Source organism: Lutra lutra, chromosome 18, assembly GCF_902655055.1.
Source record: "Lutra lutra chromosome 18, mLutLut1.2, whole genome shotgun sequence".
Taxonomy (NCBI): Eukaryota; Metazoa; Chordata; class Mammalia; order Carnivora; family Mustelidae; genus Lutra; species Lutra lutra.
In genome coordinates this window covers 35,843,089-35,857,988 of record NC_062295.1, presented here as the reverse complement: position 1 = coordinate 35,857,988, position 14,900 = coordinate 35,843,089, and the positions used below count along the sequence as shown (strand labels likewise).

Here is a 14,900-nt window from a genome sequence, read left to right as displayed (position 1 = left end):
TTTGGACATTTGTCTTTCCAAAAGACAGACTGAAGTCTACATAGGAGGTTGAAAAATAGAAAGGTGGCTCTTTCAGGGCTCAATCCCCCCTCCCCCAACCTTCCCTTCCATCATTCTCTTCCCCACCAAGAACCTTGACGACTGGGGGAAGAGCAGTGGATAAAAGGAATGAGAAGAGCCGACTTCTCCAGGCAGGACTAGAGATGGTTTACACACAAGACAAGATAAAGTAACTTTGATGTGAGTAGAAAACAGGACCAAACAGGGAAAACAGGACAAAAGGGAAATGAGCGTAAGAAAGATGAGATACTCCAGGGCTGATCTCCTTCTGTTGTGGAAGCAGGGTGCTGGGAGGGGCGCATGGGGCTCATAGACCAGCCTGACTTTGCAACTTCAGGCCCAAGACCTGTGACGAGGGCCAAGCAGAGAGTCAGGCCTGTCTGGATCTGGACATGGTAGCTGTTTCACTTGTCACCATTGTATTGCTAACACTTCCGTGGCATGGCCGTGGGATTTACTGTCCCAAATGCTGCTCATCATTGCCACCCTCCTCTTCAAAGACTACTCCCAGCAAGCCCCTTCCTTAATTCATACCAGACCCATGGTCCAGAAAGCCCCCAACTCTTGCCCCATTTATTGCTAAGCCAAATGTCCTCCTGTCCTTTTAGATTGAAATGACTGTCACAACCAACATCCCTGACTGTGGGGACTGAGTCTCTGCCCACCGTCTTCCCCAGCACCCCCACATTTGCATGCCAGATAGGAGGGTTCCTGTCCTTGTCTGTGGTAGAGACAACATCAGGTGTTTGCCACAGCACCTCCTTTTCCTGGGCTACGGGGGAAAACTCTACATCTCAGGCTCCTTCGAAGGTCATTCCAGGTATTAAGAAAGTGAGCAGAAGAAATGCAGGTCACTACTAGACTGGGCCTTTAAAATATCCTTGCACAACCCTCTGGCAATCTCCTTCCCTTCTTCATTGACCTCTGGAGAAGCGACCACGTGTCTAAAATGTCAGTGCCGGTGGGGCACCTGGGTGGCTCAGTGGGTTAAAGCCTCTGCCTTTGGCTCAAGTCATGATCCCAGGATCCTGGGATCAAGCCCCACATCGGGCTCTTCGCTCCGCAGGGGGCCTGCTTCCTCCTCTCTCTCTGCCTGCCTCTCTGCCTACTTATGATCTCTGTCTGTCAAATAAATAAATAAAATCTTAAAAAAAAAAGACTCTTCCACCATTCAATGCTTTAAAAAATAAATAAAATAAAATGTCAGTGCCGGACAGAAGGATCGAGAACCCTGCCTCTTTTCCTGGAGGAAGCCCTCAGCCCAATCCAGGAGAGCCATCCAACCCATGCTGTACTGTCATGTAGGTGATAAATGAAATTTTATTGTGTTAAGCCACTGAGATTGGAGGGTACTTGTTATAGCAGCTAGCATTAATCACCTTCATTAATAGGCTATCCAAGTTGTTGATGAAAGCTAGAGCCTGGCCCCATGGCAGTCATCAAAATGCCCTAAAATACCATTATGTCATTGGTCAACTTCAGTTCTCCTGTCATGGGTATGGGCAATCATCTCCATCCCTCCAGCAGGCGGTCACCCGACCCCCGCCTTCGTCATATGAGGACACCGTGTAGATATTCTCAGAGGCTTTGGGTAGTTTGACATGACATGACATGACTGCAAGATATTGATGCCCAGTTTGGACTCTGTCTACTCAGTCCAGAGTGGCTGGATGTGTCAGGAGGACTTGGCACAGAGAAAGGACACCAATCAGTTTTAACCTTACGTCTATGGTTTCTCAATCAATCCCTTTCTGCCCTCTCTGGCTGTCCTTGCCAAGGCCACTCACCCAGCTCTTAACACATCCTGAATGAAAGAATCTTTCAGCCATGCTCTGATAAAATTTCACTATAGCAGTGCATTCGTTTGCTAGGAGTACCAAAATAAAATATCACAGACTGGATAGCTTAAACAACAGAAATGTATTCTCTTTCCATTCTGGAGGTGGGAAGTCTGGGATCAAGATGTTGGCAGGGTTGTGTTGGGTTCTCCTGAGGCTTGTAGTTGGCGACCTTCTCATTGTGTCCTCATATAGTCTTTCCTGAGTGAATGCATATCCCTTGGTGTCTCTTTGTATCCAAATTTCCTCTTCTCATAGGGAAAGCAGCCATGTTGGATTAGCGCCCCCCGCCAACAGTCTCATTTTGACTCCATCACCTCTTGAAAGGAGACACAGTCCCATTTTGCGGTTCCCAGGGTTAGGAATTCAACCAATGGACTCGAAGGGACAAATTTAGCTCCTAACGGGATCCGTTCTGTGGTGTTCAGTTATATTTCTGTGGATTATTTAAGAGGGGGGAAAATCTGTTCTGGAAGAGTCAGATCAACTACAACACAGTCTTAACAGGGCACCACGGTTGGGCTGGATGTTTTCTAGAATTTTCTAGAAGAAAAAAATTGGGAGAAAGGACATTAGGTAAAAACTGAGAAACTCTAAATCAGTTCATGATAATGGATCAATGTTAGTTCATTAATCATGACAGAAGAACCATCTTAACATAAGATATCAGCAGTAAGGGACACTGGATGTGGGGTTCTTTCTGTGAATCTAAAACTACTCTAAAATAAAAGCTTATGTTTTAAAAGATGGTCTGTAGCTTTGGGAAACACAATTGAATTGTCAGAAGGAAATAATAGCGACTCTAATAATAATCATCATCACATAATACATACCATGTGTCACACTGGGGACCTTCCTTGAGATTCCCATAAGATCACTTAGGGCAGGGGCACCTGGGTGGGTCGACCGATTAAGGGTTTGGTTTTGGCTCAGGTCATGATCTCAGGGTTGTGAGTTCGTGCCCAGCATTGGGCTCCCCACTGAGTGGGGAGTGTGCTTCCCCTCTCCTTCTCCCTCTACCCCCCAGAAAAATAAATAAATCTTAAAAAAAAAAAAAAGACCACTTAGGGCAGCCTTGGGAGGAGAAGGCACTTTCTTCTGTTAGAGGGCTGGGACCTGAGGGTAAGGTTTATTCATGCACTCACTCCTTTTCCTAATATTGAACACCCACTATGCGCCAACTACTATTCTATGTACAATAGGTACAGCAATGATCAAAACAGAAATCTCTGCCCTCCTGAAGCTTGTATTCTAATGCACAGGGGCAGACATGAAACAAGATCAATCAGGAAGGAACATGGCATGTGGATGATAAGAAGTGCTAGGAAGAAGCAGATAGCAGAGATGGAAAGAGAAATAGGATGGAACAGGAGACATCTGAACAAATTCAGGAGGTAGGGACAGATTCTAGGGGGAGGGAAGAGCTAGTGCAAAGGCCCTGAGGTCTGTGCAAGAGAGGTGCAAAAGGCCTGAATGGGTAGAGTCCCACGGGGCATGGTGAGGACTTAAGCGATGGGTTGGATTTTGAGCGGAGGAGTGACAGGATCTGACTTTGGATTGACCAGATCATTCTGGATACCATGTTGACTGCAAGGGGCCAAGGGAAGACCAGTTTGGAGACTGGGAGACCAGTCCAGAAGAGGGATGATGGCAGCTTGGACCAAGGTGGTGGCAGTGGCAGCAGAGAGAAGCAGGTGAGTTCTGGTTATAATTTGAAGGTAGAAGGTAGCGTCCTTAGAATTGGCTGGTGTTTGAGTTTGGCTTGTACAATAAAGTGGGGAGTCAGGGTTACCAGCTCTTCTCAGCAGCTCCCACCCAAACATCTCCAAACCTGTGGATGCCCCTTCTCGCCCCCCAGGAAACCCACAGCTTGGCTCAACCTTCTGGAAATACCAGGGCACATTTTGAGCCCTTTGGGTCATCCTGGACAAAGCCTTAGAGGAAGCAGAATGTGGAGCACGAAGCAAGGGTCCAGGCTGGACTGCATCGTCCTTCTGTGGTCAGTGCCAGGGTCTTGGACCTCTGTGTCTTCCCAAGGTCTGGCGGAGGGTGGAGGCTGGGGAGGGTCAAAGCCTACCTCAGCCGGTCAGAAGCTGGTGTGACTCGGGTCAGGTCCCTTCATTTCTTTGAAGTTCTATCTTCTCCTCTCAAAACTAGAGGTAACAATTCTGACTTTGTTAGGAGAGCATGACAAGCAAACGAGATAGACAAATATATACATATACATACATATATATATGGAAATTACCAGGGTCTGGCTCAGTGTGTCATTTTCCCCAGCCCCTTTAAGTTACAGGATTTAGGAGTATACCCCTCAAGTAATTCAAGTTTTAAAAATCAATTTTAGGGCACCTGGGTGGCTCAGTGGGTTAAAGCCTCTGCTTTCGGCTCAGGACATGATCCTAACGTCCTGGGATCGAGCCCCGCATCGGGCTCTCTGCTCAGCGGGGGGTCTGCTTCCCGCCCCCCGCACCCCGCCCGCCTGCCTCTCTGCCTACTTGTGATCTCTCTCTGTCAAATAAATAAATAAAATCTTTAAAAAAAAATCAACTTTAGGGGCACCTGGGTGGAACAGTTGGTTAAGTACCTGACGCTTGGTTTCGGCTCAGGTCATGATCCAGGGTCCTGGGATCGAGCCCTGTGTTGGGGTCTGTGCTGAATGGAGTCTGCTTAAGATTCTCTTCTCCCTCTGCCCCTCCCCTACCCCCGTGCTCTCTCTCTCTCTCTTAAATAAATAAAATCTTCAAAAAAAATAAAATAAAAATCAACCTTTTTAAGGTATATACAACAAACTATATACATATGAAGTCTACAAGTTTTCTCAAGGTCCTTTGCAGCTCACCCTTGCCTCTACCTTGGCCCCAGAAGTCACTGATCTGCTTTCTGATGTTACAGATCAGTTTGCATATTATAGAATTTAATATAAATGGAATCATAGAGGCTCTTGTTACCAGCTTCTTTCAGTTAACATAACATTTTTCAGGCTTACTTATGTTATGTGTATTAGTAATTCATCTCTCGTTATTATAGGGTAGCATTCCACTGCAGAGATATACCCCAGTCCATTTGCCCAAGATCAGTATATAAGCTGTTTCCAGTGTGGGGATATTGTGAATAGTGCTGCTATACACATTCGTGTTCAAGTCTGTACGTGGACTTACACTGTCATTTCTCTGGGGGACATAAATCCCTAGGATGGGTGGGTTACATGATAAGTGTACATTCAGCTTTTTTTTTTTTTAAAGTAGGCTCCATGCCCAACGTGAGGCTTGAACTCACGACCCTGAGACTAAGAGCCAAGTGCTCTACCAACTAAGCCAGCCAGACCATCAAGCAGTACTCCATAACGATCTTACCATTTTACACTCCCATCAGCAGGGTCCCAGGTGACGCCATTTTTTACCATCTAGAGAAACATCAGTTTGTAAATGAAGAAAACAAAAGAGGAGTGCCCGGATGGCTCAGTCAGTTAAGCTGTTCTATCAGTTTTGGACCATGCTCTAGGGACACTGGTTCACTCACAGTTTTGGTTTGTTTGTTTGTTTTTTTCCCCAAAGAGGATATACTGTAGTCTCCCTACTGGAGTTTATCATGTAAATCAGACTAGAGTATATAAACAGACATCTCTCTCTCTCACACATACACACACAGTAACCTGGAGCACCTTTGGGTAAGCAAACTCTGGAAAACATCCAGCTCAATCGTCATGACCTACTAAGAGTATCGCCCAGGGGCGCCCGGGTGGCTCCGCCAGTTAAGCATTTGACTCTTGATCTTGGCTCAGGTCCTGATCTCAGGGTCTCGAGTTCAAGCCCCAGTTGGGCTCTGTGCTGGGCATGGAGCCTACTTAAGATTCTCTCTCTCCCTCTCCCTCTTCCCCACCCCCCCTCTCTTTCTCTCTCTCTCAAAAAAAAAAAAAAAGTATTGTCCCATCCATCTGATCCCCAGCTCCACATCCTGGGATTTAATAATAAAAATTTAATTTTAGAATAGTGTTGCATGTGCAGAAAAGCTGGGATAGTAGCTCTCTGTTGCCCCACACCCGATGTCCCCTGTTGCTGGCGTCTGACGTTACTATGGTGCATTTGTCACAACTAATGAACTAATGTTTATCCATTGTCATTAGTTCTGATTCCTCAGTTTTTACCTAATGTCCCTTCTCTGCCCCAAGATCCCATATGACAGCTAGTCATCAGGTCTCCTTAGGCCCCTCCAGTTTGTGACAGTCTCTCAGAGTTTCCTTGTTTTTGATGACCTTGGCCATTTTGAAGAGTCAAGGCTGTTTTGTCTCTATCAGTATGGATCAGTAGATATTCATTTTGTTTGGGTTATAATCCAACACTCTCTTATTGACTTTGTTGCTCAAATTGTTCCAGTAGTGGCCCCGGGGAGCCCTTTCAGCTGGGTCCTGTGTCCCTCTGACAAACCCCGTATTCTTAGAATGTCACTCCATTTAATTTTTTTTAAGATTTATTTATTTATTTGACAGAAATCACAAGGAGGCAGAGAGGCAGGCAGAGAGAGAGGAGGAAGCAGGCTCCCCGATGAGCAGAGAGCCCGATGCGGGGCTCGATCCCAGGACCCTGGGATCATGACCTGAGCCGAAGGCAGAGGCTTTAATCCACTGAGCCACCCAGGCGCCCCAGAATGTCACTCCATTTAAATCTGTCTGAGGTTTTCCCTCCTCATAGTCAGGCTGATTATGGGTTTAGGAGAGGAAATTCACAAAAGCAAGTGCAGTTCTCATCACAGCAGATAAAGGGCACGTGCCATCAACCTGATTTCTCCCCGTTGCCATTAACCTTGATCACCTGTGTGAGGTCCTGTTTGTCAGTTTCTCCAGCGTAAAGCACTGTGACCTCCGCCCCTTTGTGCTGTCCTCGTTGGAAGGATGTCACTATGTGCAGCCCACGCTTAAAGGGGGGAAAGTTATAAATTATGTGGAATTCTTCTGCATGGGACATATGTCTCTTCTTCCCTATTTATTCAACCATTAGTTTACTCAGAATAGACTCACGGATATTTATTTTATACCTTGGGTTACAATCCAGTATAACGTTACTTATTTTTTGCTCAAATTGTCCCATCTTTGGCCAATGAAATCTCTCTTAATTTGCTCCTGTGTCCCTTTGACAAGCACCGTTGTGCGTGGGTGCATGCATGCGAGAGTGTGTGTGTGTGTGTGTGTTTAGCACTTGTGTACTCTCCGGCCCTAGAAGATGCTCTAGGCTCAGCTTGTGTGCTTCTGGCTTCAGCCCTAGAATCAGTCATTTCTCTAAGGATCCCGGGCTCCCGTTATTGGAGAATGATATTAGAAGCCAAGATCTGGCACTAGATGTGTTCATTGCCGCCAGGGTACCTGGCTTCCACGCCTTCTTGCTGACAGGCTAAGCAGACGTATGTTCGTAGACTAACCTATGTATATAGACAGATCTAGAAATAATTCTGTGTGTCCATCTGCAGCTATAGTGAGCTAACCAGGAGCTCATTCTGACATCCCCAAGTCTAATCCAGTACCGCACAGATGATTCTAGCTTCCCCTTTTGCTTGTCTGTAACTTCCTACTCGGCCGGAGAGAAAGCTGACCCCCACAGGCCATTTACTTAATTGTTCAATCCCAGTATGCATGTGTGTGATTTCAGAATCGTTAACCTGTACCCCCGTGGGAAGCAGCTTCCCCTGCTAGAGGACGGTGTCGTGTGTGGTTTCACGCGCCTTTAGTTCCAGACAGCACTCACTTCCAAAGGTACTTAGGTGAGCATCTTTTTGCCTATCCAAATCTTTGTTCCTGGGCTGGATCTCCCCTTCTTCTGATGATAAATCTGACCGTGGGGCTCCTGCAGTAATATTCTCCGTGGAGACTGGGTCCCCATGCCCCACTGAATCTCCACAGTCCCCTCTGCCATCGCTGGACTGAGGGATACCCCCTCACCTCAAAACAGCCTGGATGAACCCTCTCGGCCCACCTGCCAAGCTCCATGACCTCACGGGTGGGCCCAGCCCGTGGCCCAGCCCCAGCCAGCCTTCACTCCTGTCTGAGCATCGTTGCTCGCCCCCCAGGACCACGCAGCAGGCGCCGGCCACTCTGGGCCCTGGCCAAGCTGTCCAGCCATCCTGCTGGTCTGCCTGGTAACTGGGGCCTTCTCAGGTTACTCGCAGGATCACTTTGCCTTAGAAACTCCAGCTGTCACCTCGGGCGCGTCAGTAACTGATGCTAAGGCCCTGAGCAGCAGAGGGCTGACAACAAGCTAGTGTCCCCAGGCATTCCACAAGCCCTGTGCTCTGTCCCTGCAACCACCGAAATCGCCAGGGAGGAAGGTGAGCAAACCTGGGAGCGCGGGGGTCGGCCGCAGTATTCTGGGATGGGCGGCCCTGGGATGCCTCCCTCGCGGTCCCTGAAGGAGTCCATCAGCCCCGCCAGGAGCCTGGATTCCTGTTTCCAGGTGAAGGTGAGAGAGCAGAGAGTGGCCCACACCAGGAGTTCGGGGTGGGTGGGAGAGGATTTGGGTCACTTTGCAGGGCTGGGGACACACAGGAGGGCCTGCCATGGTGCGGAAGTCCAGTGGGGTCCAAGTGCTGGCAGCCCCTTTGGCCGTGTGGGCACCGCAGGTTGGTAGAGGTGCTGGGCATTGGCTGCTCTGGCCTCTGAGAGCCAGCCTTGCCACAGCTGTGCCCATGGAGGAGAAACATGGGCCCCAGCCCCAAATTCAGAATTGCCAACCAGCCCCTCTTTGATTGTGGGGGAGCTAACTACATGGTGCAAAAATTGACCTTAGGGCCTCTAACACGTGGTCATGCCCCACCCCATCTGGGCCCAGTGCACCCAGGACTCCAGCGAAGCCACCAAGCGAAAGAGTAAGTGTCCCTGAGGCCCCTTGGCAGCATGGCCACCTGGCGGAGGAGGACCAGGTCCCCTGGGATGGGCTCGGGAGTCAGCCAGCCAACCTCCCTCCACCACACCCAGGTGACAGTGCCCACACTGTCCTCTCGTGGTCAGGTGATACCGATTCTCCCTGGTTGTCCCTTAAGACCACTTGTTCCTAGTTGACGATGCTGCTGGAACCCCAGGTCTCCTCCTCACCCCAACTTCCCAGCTTCCCAGCCGCTAGGAGGGGTCCAGGTGTCTTGGGAGGGGGAGCTCAGAAAACAGAGCCTTCACACCCATACTGCCTACAATTTCAGAGGCTGTCGGTGGGCTGTGGGCATCCCCTGCTCTAAACAGACCTACAGAAACACACATAGATTGTTCCATCTAGGACAGTTACCCTAGACTCCCTGGGCTGTGTTTGTTAACCTCAAAAATAAAAGTTATTTTCCCCGCAAAAATGGGTTAACTCAGGAATGGCAGGGAGTAGCAATCCAGGACAAGCAAGCTATGGCAAAAACCATAGGCGAGTTGAACAAAGGAGAGGAACTTCACAGAGAAGAACAAGGAAGCTGGGAGGGGTGATCTTGAACAGAAGTCCACTGGAGAGAAGCAAGAGATGGCAGTGATCACTGTTGCTCATTGGCTGAGTTGCAGGGATGCTCCTTTTCTGTAGGAGAGACAATGCATGTCTTTTCCTGTTGGCCTTGAAATCGAAGATTCGTTTCTGTCTCATCATTCTTCTGTTGGGCTTTGTAATAGAGAATCCTTCCTATAATTGAGGAGTGGTATGGCTCCCCCTTCTGGCCTCCTGACTCTGTTTTAGTGAGGTCTCCCCGTTATTACTGTTCACGTTGGTCTTGGGCCCACCTCACCAACCCACACACTCTGGCCTCTTTTGGAGGCCAGAGGCACCCCCTCCCCTAGACCCAGGAGCCCAGAGACCTCCAAGTCAGCCCTACCATGCTTCCCCCAAGGAAGTCAAAAAGGAGAGTCATACAATTCAAAAGGCAAATATTTGCCAAAGTTAGCGGGAATTTGTGAGCTCCTGTCACTGGGAGGTCTTTTTGTCAGGTGGAAGTTGGTGAATTTCAGGCACAGCTGGATGCGGGAGCTGAGACATATCTTAAGAACTAATCCTCCACTCAGAGGCAGAGAGAAGCATTGACCCAGCCTGGCCCATCTCCTGGGTCTCTAAGCAGCCTGCGGCAGGTCGTGAATCTGCCCTTGGGTCTCTCTCCCTCTCCAGCCGTACCTCCAGCGCCGCCATGCCGGCCACCAACCAGGGCTGGCCCGAAGACTTCGGCTTCCGGCTGGGCGGCTCGGGCCCCTGCTTCGTCCTGGAGGTGACAGAAGGGAGCAGCGCACACGCCGGGGGTCTGCGGCCCGGGGACCAGATCCTGGAGGTGGAGGGGCTGGCCGTGGGTGGCCTGAGCCGTGAGCGCCTTGTGCGCCTGGCCCGGCGCTGCCCGCGAGTGCCGCCCAGCCTTGGCGTGCTCCCCGGTCCCGAGGGGGACCCAGGCGCCGGATCTGGCCACGCGTCCCCGACTCCAGCCCTGCGGCCCCCGCGCCCCGCCCGAGGCCTCTCCCTGGGCCGCGAGCTGCTGCGCCTAGCCCGCCGGAGGCGCCCGGAGGCGGTGCACCGGGAGCGCAGGCGCAAGGCCCAGGAGTTCAGCCGCAAGGTAGGACTCCGGGCGAGGGGGGACCCTGGGGAACGCGGTTGGCTGGGTCCCCCTGCAGTGGCAGGTAGGCCCTTCCGGGGCCTGAAGCAGGCTTGGAGCTGAGGATACTTCTAGGGACATATTTACCAGAAATATAACCACGTGCGAGCTTCAAGGCCCTGTACCTAATTTTGTGGTTCTGTGTGGTGGTTTTGTGGGGGTGGCTCTTCTCTTTTACTGAAGTACACAGGTGTACAGGAAAGTACATTAAGTGGACAGCTCACTGGGTTTTACAGATGAACTCACCCTCGTGATCACCCCCAGATCAAAATGCAGATCGACAGAATATAGATAATGATAGAGCGTAGAAAACAGAATGATTCCTTCACCCCAGAAAGTTCCCGCATGCTCCTTTCTCTGTCCACCCCAACAAGAAGTAGTTGCTATTTTGACTTGCGTCCTTATAGTTGACTTTTGCCCATTCGTGAACTTTCTATTACTGGATACACCGCGCGTTCTCTCTGGTGTTGAACTTCTTGTACTCAACATTTTGCTGTGACTTTCATCCACAGTGTGGCCATGGGCCATTCCTCTTATTGCCTGTATTACGAACAGAGTGTCTTAGTCTGTTGCAGCTGCTGTAACAACATACCAGAGACCGGGAGGCTTAGAAGCAACAGGAATTTATTTCAGTGTATTTCTCACATTTCCGGAGGCCAGAAGTCCAGGATCTCAGTACCGGCAGATTCAGTGTCTGGGGAGAGCCACTTTCTGTTCCATAGCTGGTGGCTTCTCACTGTGTCCTCACATGGTGGAAGGAGCAAGGAAGCTCCCTGGGGTCTCTCTCTCTTTTTTTTAATTTATCTACTTGACAGAGAGAGAGAGAGATCACAAATAGGCAGAGAGGCAGGCAGAGAGAGAGGAGGAAGCAGGCTCCCTGCTGAGCAGAGAGCCCGATGTGGGGCTTGATCCCAGGACCCTGGGATCATGACCTGAGCCAAAGGCAGAGGCTTAACCCACTGAGCCACCCGGGTGCCCCTGGGGTCTCTTTTCTAAGGGCACTAATCCCATTCATAAGGGCTCTACCCTCATGACCTAAGTACCTCCCAGAGGCCCCACCTCCTAATACCATCATTGTTGGGACTTAGGATTTTAAGATATGAATTTGGGAGGAACACAAACATTCAGACAATAGCACCATAGTGTGTGGTTTTTTGTTTGTTTGTTTGTTTGTTTGTTTTCCAAAAGAGTCACACTTGTTTTAAGCCCCCACAAAACTGGGATCTGGCCCTGCCTTGCACAGTAGTCTTGCTGGCTGGCTGGTTGGCAACGGGAGGCCCTGGTTCAAGTCTCCCAACCTTCCAGAGGCATTTCCTGGAAGGTGGAAAGTAAGGGCTTCCCTGAGGACTAAGAGTCAGATCCTGGAATGGCCAACATCCTTAGCCACAAGAGGAGTCCAAGATTTGAGTCACCTTCAGGAAGCAAGGGGTGGCCATCAGGAGAGGTAGAGACCCAGAGCTGGAAAATAACATCTGAGGATGAAGTTGTCCTCAGGCCAGAATCCTGAGCATTGCCTGATTTGCAGAAACCTGGCCCTTTTCTGGACAAATCCAGGGAAATCCAAGAAACCTGGATGTAACACAGTCAGGGAGGAGGTTGACCAGTATGGTCCTACCTACTGGGGACCCCTGAAAGGTGTCACCACAGCAGCTTCCTCAGGCCCTCCGCTCTCATGTACTGTTCTCCAGGGCCTTTAGATGTGGGGAGTCCAGCCCAACATCTTAGAAAAACTCAGTTCGATGACTGGGACACTTGAGTTCACAGACACCCTCCCTCATCCTCCTTGGAAAGGGCACTGCTCATTCGTCCTCTTGACAGAGCATGACCATGAAGTTTTGGGGTGCAGATGGGGAGCCCTGCTCTTAGAGAACTGGCCCCCAGTCCACTGCCCAGGTATCAGATCTCCATTCACCTGGCCTTCTCCAGTGCCCAAGCTTGGTCCACTCCTCCCCTCTTCTAAACTGAACCCCCTCAGGAACTGCACCTCCCCTACATACCCTGGCATGACCCCTTGTTTGGGTAGGACCCCAGCTTGAACCTTTCAGCCCATGGCCCCAGAACAGGCCAGCCTCTGTAGCCAAGTGTATGCAGTCGCTCACACATGCACACACAACCCAGCTCTGGACTCCCTAGGTCACAACTGTCCAGCTCCCCGAAGATGCGGCTTTCTTTCTATCCCCAGAGCAGGCTCTGCTGTTATAACAAACATCAAACATCTTGGTGCCTTTGCACACCCCACAGGTTTATTCCCCATCTGCACGAAGTCCTCTACAAGTGCAGGCACTCTCCAGGCTGGCTGACCTCTGCACGAGGCCTCAACGTGCCAGGCACCCCCATCTCAATGTGCAGCTTCAGGAGTTTCTGTAGGGGAGGAAGAGCGTGCAGAAACGTGCACATCGGCTCTTAAGGACTTCAGAGAGGGAGCGAAGCGCTGCACCTATAGAAGGTGCTCCTTGGCCAGAACTAGGCACCCTTCTGCTCCCAAAGGATGTCGGGAAATGCCGTCTTCTGTACACCCAGGGAGCAGAGGGGAGCTAGCAATACTGTAGAGCATGAGTGGCTCAGTCCTTCCCAGCTGCTGTAACAGGATACCAAACTGGGTGGCTTAGAAACCCCAGGAATGTATTTCCCACAGCTCTGGAAGCTGGACACCCAAGATCAGGGTGCCAACATGGTGGAGAGAGGGCTCTCTTCTGGGTAGCAGACCTCCTGTGTCCTCACGGGACGGAAGGAGCTGGGAGCTCTCTGGGCTTTCTTCCATCAGGGCACTGACCCCGTTCACAAGGACCCCACCCTCATGGCCTCATCCCCTCCCAAAGGCCCCACCTCCTAACACCATCAACTTGGACAGCAGGTTTGCAACATAGGAATGGAGGGGGTGGGGTACCACCATTCAGACCGCAGCAACTAGTTAAAGTCTATAATTCCAGATAACCTGCTGCAGAACCCGAGCCCTGTCCCAGACTCCATCCGACCCCCAGAGAGTTGGACGGGGGCACGGTCAGAGCCACCAGAAGGGCAAGGTGGATCGCAGAACTGGCCACAAGGCAGGGCCGGGGGGTGACTGGCTGTCCAGGCCAGCCAAGGTGTGTGTGCTGGCTAGGGGGAGTGGGAGTGGTGGGTTCTGGTTCGAGCTCACTAAGCTCACCTCCAAAAACTGGGAGCAAATCCCCAGCAGACACTGCCTCTGGACAAGCAAGGGCTTTCTGACAGTGAGCTCCCGGGTTCTCACCGGCACTCTCCCTGCCCCAGTTTTTCCTCCTTGAGGATTCTGATAGTTAATAGAAAATCCATTAGCGTCCCGTGATGGCGCCTCGCGCCTAGATGTAGGTTGAGAGCATTTGGGTAAGAGTTGACACCAAATCCGCGCTGTGGCACAGGCCCCATGGGGGAGGAACTATTTTTTCCTCTTTCTTACATAAAACGTCTTTCCAGCCAGCCATGTTCTCCTTTGAATCGAGGCTGCCTCTGACTTTGACTGCAACACCACTAACCTTCCTCAGCACAGTGGGTGCACGAGGAGGGGGTGCTGGTGCTGTGGCCTGCCCTCCTCACCGCCAGGGAAACCGAGGCCGGCAGGGAGCTGAAGGAAATGCAGCGAGAGGACAGCCGGCCCTCTGGGGCTCTTGGGTTGAGCTCCATGAACATTTACTGAGGACCTACTATGGGCCAAGCCCTGTGCTTGGGGCGGGGCGGGAGCAAGACCTCGGGTCTGGGTCTCCGGTCGTCCCGTCAGGTCATGTCAGGTGGAAACAGCAACACAGGCTTTGTGGGGTGCGCGTGCTAGGACTCAGGCATGAGGCCCCCAAAACCCCTTGCGTCTTTCACAACCTCTGGGAATCCGGCCTCAGTCCCCTTGTGCAAGTGTGTAGGGACGAGTTGGCCATGTAGATCGGAAGCTCTGGAGCATGCTGTGGCAGAGGATCAAGGTCCAGAAGTCACCATCTGGGGTCCTTGCCCATTCTCTGGTGCCGCCAGTAGGGGGCGCCCTGCAATGGATCCGGGCAGTCCTATAGAAACAGCAAGTGGAGACCCCTCTGGGCCAGGAAAATGAACAGGACGCTCGGGTTGCAGGATAAGAAGGACTTTATGGGGCTCTCTGCTCTCTCGGGGAGCCTGCTTCCTCCTCTCTCTCTGCCTGCCTCTCTGCCTGCTTGTGATCTCTCTGTCAAATTAGAAAAAAAGAAAAAAAAAGAAGGACTTTATGTATTCACGTATTTATAGGTAGGGAGACACTTGGACATTTATGTAAGCTGAAGGGAAGGAGGCAGTAGAGACGTTGAAATAGATGTATTTCGCCATTACTGACGGCGGACCTGCGATGTCTCAGGGCCCCGGGAGACGGCTGTGATGACGACAAGCCGGGGACCTGCTCCCCCGCAGCGGGTGTCCCTGTGGGGGAGAAGCCAGCGAGGA

The 14,900-nt window shown here is 51.1% G+C and overlaps 1 protein-coding gene across 1 annotated transcript in view; it reads left to right on the top strand.

The window, feature by feature from the left end:
- Nucleotides 1–14,900, top strand: part of GRID2IP (Grid2 interacting protein) — a 54,238-nt gene that overhangs the window by 10,110 nt on the left and 29,228 nt on the right. The window contains exons 2-3 of the mRNA XM_047714161.1: nucleotides 7,541–7,652; nucleotides 10,013–10,445. Coding sequence (XP_047570117.1) covers nucleotides 10,032–10,445 — 414 coding nt within the window. The 5' untranslated portion in view covers nucleotides 7,541–7,652; nucleotides 10,013–10,031. The remainder of the gene's footprint in view (nucleotides 1–7,540; nucleotides 7,653–10,012; nucleotides 10,446–14,900) is intronic.